Source organism: Magallana gigas, chromosome 10 (genome assembly GCF_963853765.1).
Source record: "Magallana gigas chromosome 10, xbMagGiga1.1, whole genome shotgun sequence".
Classification (NCBI taxonomy): Eukaryota; Metazoa; Mollusca; class Bivalvia; order Ostreida; family Ostreidae; genus Magallana; species Magallana gigas.
This window is the reverse complement of record NC_088862.1, coordinates 2,899,947-2,908,599: the sequence shown is the minus strand read 5'-3', so window position 1 is coordinate 2,908,599 and position 8,653 is coordinate 2,899,947. Positions and strand designations below refer to the sequence as shown.

The following is an 8,653-nucleotide window of genomic DNA, read 5'->3' as shown; positions in this document are numbered from 1 at the left end:
CATTTTAATGATCATAATATACCTACTTTAAGTATCAATTAATTTTTTAAAATTTCGTTTATAAAATGTCTACAAGTACATTAAAATAATATATGAGAAACTTAAGGTAGTGTAATAAATGTAGATATTTGTGAAGTCATATTTAATGATTCTACAATAATAAGGTTACACGAAATCACTATATTTTCAGAGAATTTCCTTTTCGACAAAAAATTTTTAACCCATATTTGAAACATAATGCTAGCTAGGAAGAAAAAAAAAAGATATTTAAATGATAAAGATTTTTGTACATTTACCCAATTTCACTTTAAATATAGTCATTACCAAGCCAACTCTTTTGTTTCTGTTGATTTGAAATTTAACGATGTTAAGAGAAATGTTTAAATTTTCCAATACAAAGAGTCTTTTACTTCACAAGTACCAACCTAAATTTGGTCAAACTGTCAATATTTATGATGCAGCATAATCTACAGGAATGATAATATACACAGTTTTAACCTTATAATTAATATTCCAACCAAGTTAATAAAGAATTAAAACACTTTTAAAAATCTTAAAACTCATTTTCCAATCTAATAGATTTAATGTATTTTATGTATTCATACATTTCATAGAAATGTTTTGTAATTGTGTAAGCTAAATGACAAATAAAATCAGTCTCTGTACCTCTGTGTATTTTGAGGTATTAGTCACACCTTTTGATCCAATTAACCGTTGTGTAGAGGATTATTTTAATTTTCATGATAAATATAAGCAGACGGTTTTATGATTATTTTAGCATTAATTTGGCAGAGTTATTAACTAATTACAAGTTACCAACCAATTGTTATATCAACACTGAAAGTAGTAATCATCGGTTCCCGGGTAGGTTAAGGCAACTCTGAGTTTAACGACCGTCAAAATTATGATCAATTTAAAAATTGTTTGCTTTTATGAAGTCAGTGCTGAATATGAATACCAACTTGAAATGAATATGTTAACCAAGATATTATTTTTTACTTCAGAATCGACTCAATCTTTGAAGCTGCCGTGCCATAGTATCACTTGACAGTTAAAAATAGATCGCTTTTTCACCTTAACAAAAAATCAAAAAGGTTTAACACTACCCCGAAGTTCATTTGTATGTATGATACAAAAATTCGATCGGCAATTAGTTCATGTTTATAAGTAATACTGCTTGTGCCGTCTTGTAGCCGGAAATTTTTTATCCGGTACGGCTTGGTTTTTTTCTTTTCTTGTAGTTTTTCACCATGTTTTTGAATAAATATAATCATCAAACGACATGCGTTAGCTAGCTGTATTCAGGAGACAGCATAGTGAAAAAATTGCAGAATACAGAAATCAACCATGGCTCAGAAGGGAGAAACTTCTACTCCAGAAAATACATCAAGAAGAGTAAGAACACTCACACCTAAAGCACAAGAAGTTTATCTGGATAAAGTGAACAGATATGAATTCAAAATTTCACGTTGCATTGATGAAATAAAGAATATTTTAATGGATATAGCATTCTGCAGTAAAGAAATAAAAGTCTTAACATCATCAAAGACCGACCTTGAAAATAGCCATAAACGCTATCAAGACATTTATCAAGAATTTAGTGAATTCCTGTCTAATACATACACTAAAGAAAGTATTGAAAAGTTGGCTTTTGTTGAGAGAGACTTTCAAAACATAGATAAGAAAGTTCAAAACGCTTTAGTGAAATTACAAGATGATATTGATTTTGTGCAATTGGAAACTTATTCGAGTACATCCCACAATACTTCCAAATCTACATCACTTAGCCGACGCTCAGTGCGTTCCCTACAAAAAGCAAAAGAAGCAGAAACTCGTCTGAAAATTGCTGAGCAATCTGCTCAACTTAAAAAACAGAAATCAAAAATCGCCGTAGAAGAGAAAATTCACTTAGCACAAAGTCAACAACAATGGGAAGATCTGGATACAGAATTAGATCTACTTCAAAAACAAGCAGAACTCGAACTGGCAAATATGCAGCTGGAATTCGAACTTGAAGAGGAGGGAGAAAGTATCAAACATGAAGATCTAGGACCCAACATGCCCACTGTTCCAAGTATATCTGGTGATCAGAAGACAAGAAACTTTGTTGAAAATCTTACATTAAACCAAGATGTGAAACCTTCTGGTCGTAGAGTTCGTACTTATTATCAGCAGGAAGCGAATCCTGATTCAGACAAAGAAAATCATCCTGTACATACTTCAGATGTCCGTCATCATGATCAACAAAGCAGAGACAACGATAACCGTACCCCACTACAAACTACTTTGAATTTACCTTTACAGAACAATTCAAATTCCTCAAATTATCTTCTCAAGAAAAACTTATTGTTGGAAAGTTTTCAGCAACAACGTTTTGATGACAAATCAGATAGATATGTGGTGTGGAAATCACAGTTTAAGACAATGGTGTCAGAAATCTGCTGTTCTCCGTTAGAAGAAATGACTCTTTTGACAAACTGTACGAACAAAAACTCAGAAGCTCACAGATTGATCATGAGCCTTAGAGCGTCCTATGCAAGTGATCCAAAGTTATGTTTAGTGAACATTTGGAAACGTATGGATGAAAGATTTGGCTCTCCAGAATTACTTGAATCATCATTGAAATCTAGACTACAGGCTTTTACGAATTTCACAGACCCAAAGAAGTTGTATGAACTCCATGACTTACTTTGTGAGATACAAGCCGTAAAAAGCATTCCAGAATACAGTGTCATGTTTTCTTACCTTGATTCATCCTTAGGATTGAAACCTACAATTCAACAACTTCCTCGTTTTCTCCAGGATAAGTGGATTAATCGTGTGGTCAATTACAAAAAAGAACATTCAACAGCCTTCCCTCCTTTTGGTGAATTTGTGTCTTTTATTGGTGAGATGAGCATCATCAGAAATGATCCTGGATTGATGTTTGATACTTCTAAACAACCTCGATTTGACCGCAAAGATACAAAAGTCAAAACTGTGTTTACTCACAAAACTGACATTTCATCTGAAACAGCAAACGTTGGACATATATGTTTGATTCACAAAGGATCCAAACATACCATAAACAAGTGTAAAGCTTTCAGAACCAAAAGTATCGAGGACCGTAAACATATTTTACGTGATCATAACATTTGCTTTCGTTGCTGTGAAACATCAGACCACTTCGCTAATCGTTGCAAAGCTAGAATTTTGTGTGATGTGTGTAAAAGTAACTATCATTGTACCGCTCTTCATGAGGATGTTAGTTACCGTCAAATGTCGAGGAACTTTCCTTCACCACAAACCCATGGCGAGGAGGAAAACTTTTCTTCTGGAATTGTGAACCAGTCTGTCACTACCAAGTGTACCGATATTTGTTGTGAATTCAGTGGAAAGTCGTGTGCAAGGATTGTACCAGTGCGGGTGTTTGTTCAAGGTCAACCTGAATCATCGATACTCACTTACGCCATGTTGGACGACCAAAGCAACAGAACTCTCAGTAAAAGTTACCTTTTCGACGCTTTGTGTATCAAGACCATGGCAGTGGACTATACTATGCAATCATGTTCAGGCAAGATTGCAACACGAGGACGCATTGTTGACAACCTTATCGTAGAATCGATCAATGACAATCGCCAATTAAAGTTGCCACCTGTGTTAGAGTGTGATAATATACCCAATAGTCAGGCAGAGATACCAACTCCGGATATCGCTCTTCATTATCCACATTTGCAGGATATTGCTAGAGATCTACATCCATTGGATCCATCTATGGAGATCCTCTTGCTAATTGGACGGGATCTTCCAGAAGCCCATCACGTCATTGATCAGCGATTAGGACCATCACGATTTCCCTTTGCTCAACAATCTCCCTTAGGATGGACTATAATTGGAGACATTTGTTTGGCTGGAAAACACATTCCACCATTACAGGTCAACAGAACCTACGTAGACAGAAGTGGTCGACCTACAATGTTGGAACCATGTACACAGATGTTAAACATTAAAAACACTGTTATCACCTCGAATAAGACCGTAATTGAGAAAACAGACGTCTTCACGAAAACATCAGATGACAACAAAGTTGGTCTCTCGATTGAAGACCACACTTTTCTGAATATTATGGACAACAAGTTTCATCTTGATCCTACTGAGGGTAAATGGACTGCGCCATTGCCCTTCCGGCAAAATCGTGAACAACTTCCAGACAACTACTCACAAGCGTTATTCCGGGCCAAATGTCTTGATGCTTCTCTAAGAAAAAACAACACAAAAAAAGAACATTTCATTGCGTTCATGCAGAAAATATTCGATTGTGATCATGCAGAATTAGCTCCGATAATACCACCTGACAAAGAACATTGGTATCTTCCCCTGTTTGGAGTCTACCATCCTCGTAAACCAGATCAAATTCGCGGAGTTTTCGACTCCTCAGCGGAATTCAAGGGTGTGTCATTAAATGAACAATTGTTACAGGGACCTGACTTCATAAACAACCTCTTAGGAATTCTCATTCGATTTAGGAAGGAAAATGTAGCTGTAGTTGCTGACATCCAAAGCATGTTTCATTCATTCCTGGTTGATGAAGACCATCGGGATTATTTACGTTTTATGTGGCACAGAGATAATGACATTGAAAGACCACTTATTACTTATCGAATGAAAGTTCATGTATTTGGCAATCGTTCTTCCCCATCTGTTGCAATGTATGGATTACGTCGTATTGGTGATTTAGCTGCTGAAAGTTATGGACAGGAAGTGAAAGACTTTATCGTGAATGACTTCTACGTTGATGACGGATTGAAATCTTGTGCAACTACTCGTGAAGCGATTAACATTCTACAGAAGACTAAAGATGCCATGAAAGAGTATGGTGGATTGCGACTTCATAAATTCGCTTCAAATGAAAAAGAAGTAATGGAAGCTTTTGACTCGAATGATTTGTCAAAGAATATTGTGGACCTTAACTTTGAGAAGGATGTCTTAACTCAAAGCAGTCTTGGCCTTCTATGGGATTTACAAACAGATACCATACGATTCAAAATTTCTAGTGAAGACAAACCATCTACTAGGAGAGGTGTACTTTCAGTTGTGAATCGTCTCTATGATCCACTTGGATTCATTGCTCCTGTCGTCATACAAGGCAAGATTATTCTGCGTAAAGTTGTGTCAAACACCTCCAGCTGGGATGAAGCCTTACCTGAACATTTGCTCAAAGAATGGGAAAAATGGAAAAATAACTTACCTGATTTGGAAAACTTACGTATTCCTCGTGTGATTGTTCCCAAATTGTGTGAAGCGTTTAGAAGGGAGTTGCTAGTTTACTGTGATGCGTCTGAACTAGCCATAGCTGCTGTTTGTTATTTAAAGGCAAAGTATTCAGATGGTTCTTCATCTCAAGGATTTGTTCTAGGAAAAGCAAAAGTGGCACCTGTTAGTGGACATACAATTCCTAGACTGGAACTATGTGCCGCAGTGCTTGCTACCGATATAGCACAAATAGCCAAGGAACAGTTAAAAGTGAAAATAGATGACATCAAGTTCTTCAGTGATAGTCGTATTGTATTAGGATATATTAACAACACGAAAAAACGTTTCCTTGTGTATGTGGCTAACCGCATTGCTCATATCCACAGTCTCAGCAGTTCGACCCAATGGTATTATATTCGCAGTGAAATGAATCCAGCAGATGTGAGCACAAGAGGAATTCTTCCAAATGAAATGGAAAAGTGTGCATGGCTTTCAAACATAGAAAACGTGGAGATTGTGCCCTCTATTGAACAATTTCCTTTAGTGAGCCCCGAAGAGGATCAAGAAATCCGCTGTAATAAAACTGACATTGAAACAAAAACAGCTGTGGGTCTGGACAATGAACTCCTTACACGATTCTCAAAGTGGAACAAACTGGTTGCTGTACTTGCTAAAGTTTATGGTTTCATTCAGAATTGTCGTAACCCAAAGAGCAAATTGAGTGATGTTCAACTTCTTCTCAACGTTGAAACAGTTATAATAAGAGACATTCAGAAGAAATTCTATTTAGAGGAAATTGAAAATATTAGAGACTCTAAGCCTGTGTCGAGAAATAGTTCCATTCAAAAACTTGACCCCTACATCGACAGTGAAAGGATTTTGCGTGTTGGTGGTCGCTTGAAGAAATACAATGATGATCCTTTATTCAAGAATCCAATCATTTTGCCTGCAAAACATCATGTTACCACTCTTATTGTCAGAAAACTTCATGAAGATGTCAGACACCAAGGACGTCATATAACAGAGGGTCATATTCGTTCTTCTGGATTTTGGATTGTCGGAGGTAAAAGACTCATTTCATCTGTTCTTCATAAGTGCGTCACTTGCAGAAAACTTCGGAAAAAACCTGAACATCAGAAAATGTCCGACTTGCCCGAGGATCGTCTCATACCTGGACAACCACCATTCTCTTCTGTTGGAGTTGATATATTTGGACCATGGAACATCATTACACGACGTACCAGAGGTGGTGTAGCAAATAGTAAAAGATGGGCCGCTCTATTCACTTGCCTCACTACCAGGGCCGTGCATATTGAAGTTGTGGAAGAAATGACATCCTCCTCATTTATTAATGCGCTTCGTCGGCTTATCGCCATACGTGGACCTGTTCAAGTCCTTCGTTCAGACATGGGAACAAATTTTATTGGTGCTGCGAAGGAGCTGAAAGTTAATGTCATCAATGTGGAAGAAGACCACCTTCATAACTTTCTCAACGAACAGAGAACGACCTGGATCTTCAACCCTCCCCACTCCTCTCACATGGGAGGAGTGTGGGAACGCATGATCGGGACTACGAGACGCATATTGGATGCGATCCTTCTTGATTATGGATCTATGAGTTTAACTCATAAGGTTCTCACTACATTTTTAGCGGAAGCCTCTTCCATTATCAACTCAAGACCTCTAGTGCCAGTGTCTACAGATCCTGAAAATCCCCTTGTGTTATCCCCTTCAACTCTTCTTACTCAGAAAACAAGCAATAAGGATGTGATATTTGCTGATCATGAAAACAAAAACGAGCTATTACAGACGCAGTGGAGGAGAGTTCAACATCTTGCATCAATTTTCTGGAAACGGTGGAAGACTGAATATTTGAACACTCTACAGATGCGCCGTAAATGGAATTCACTTCAAAGAAACCTATCGCCTGGTGATGTAGTTTTAATCTGCGACAAAGAACTTTCCCGCAATTCTTGGCCAATCGGTATAGTTACTAAGGCTTTACCAAGTGATGATGAACTTGTGCGTAAAGTGATAGTTCGTGTAATCGTGAATGGTGAACCTAAAAACTATGTGCGACCAATTACTGAACTTATCGTAATTCTTGAACAGTGATCGTTTAGTGAATCTTACTTATAATTGACTGAAAATGGACTGTGTTTCAATTTGAAAATGGACTGTGTTTCAGTTTATATTACATGTAACTTAACAAATTGTCATATTTAGGGTGCTTAAAAGTTTAATATAGAGTGATATTTTCTATATCAGGCGAGGAGTGTGCCGTCTTGTAGCCGGAAATTTTTTATCCGGTACGGCTTGGTTTTTTCTTTTATTGTTTACTTTCTATTTCCTAACTTGTATATTGCACGGGTTTTTTTGGATCACTCGTCGTCCTACCTCAGGTCTGCACAGTCATGCACTGTTTTTCTAGTCTGCCAACAATGTAAGTATCTGAAAGTCATTATCTTTGAGTCTTTTGTCGTTAGGTTATATTTTTTACTCTCGGCTATGTATTTTGATAATTTACAGTAGTTTTTTCATACATATTTCTATGGTTTAGGTTAGGGGAGTTTGTTACATTTTCATGTATACATTTAGACTAGGTATATGTGAACTTCTCAGTCATGTAATGTTAATATACTGATAAAATTTAAGCTTCATTATACGTATTTACACATTTTCATGACATTATCTATTTTTTGGCTCTGTACATCACATTTATTGTTTTTTCTTTTCTTGTAGTTTTTCACCATGTTTTTGAATAAATATAATCATCAAACGACATGCGTTAGCTAGCTGTATTCAGGAGACAGCAAACTGCTAGAATCCTATTGTTAATCGCATAAAATAAATATTGTCATTATTTCTCTGAAACCCCCTCAACTTCTTTAATTTTATTGAAGATTCTTTGTATTTTTATTTACAGCAACGAAGCACATGATTCTAGCAGCACTTTTCAAGTACTTAAGGTCATATACTTTTGAAATTTACCAAATTCATCTTTCATAATATTCTGAATAGTGTTTCACTTTTGCCTTTTTTGTACACATTTACAGAGGAAAGGCCGGTCAAGGCATTTAAATGTCTATTTGCTTACCTTGTAAAACTCGCTGATAAAACAAAATATCAATGCCTTTATTATCCTGATTATATCCTAACTGACTCTCATATAAATCTTGGGTATCTGTATTAATTAAGTCTTATTTCGGCATTGTTTACACTGCATTCCGATGATTTGTCTACCGACATTGATCTTCTCTATTAAACATGCTTCTGACGTTGTCTATGATGAATATACGTAATACAGAGAATCGAAGATATATTCAGTTAGAAGTTTCTAGTGACATTTTTCTTCTGAAGTTTTTATAATTCAAACCAGATATAAAGACAAAATTGACATGTTTCTGAGTAAAATATGACA

At 36.3% G+C, this 8,653-nt stretch overlaps 1 protein-coding gene across 1 annotated transcript; it reads left to right on the top strand.

Annotated features, from left to right (window-relative positions):
* The first annotated feature begins 1,347 nt into the window (after positions 1 to 1,347).
* Positions 1,348 to 7,347, top strand: LOC105320425 (uncharacterized). Its single transcript, XM_011418357.3, has one exon. It carries the CDS (start codon positions 1,348 to 1,350, stop codon positions 7,345 to 7,347), a length of 6,000 nt encoding a protein of 1,999 aa, XP_011416659.3.
* The last annotated feature ends 1,306 nt before the right edge of the window (positions 7,348 to 8,653 follow it).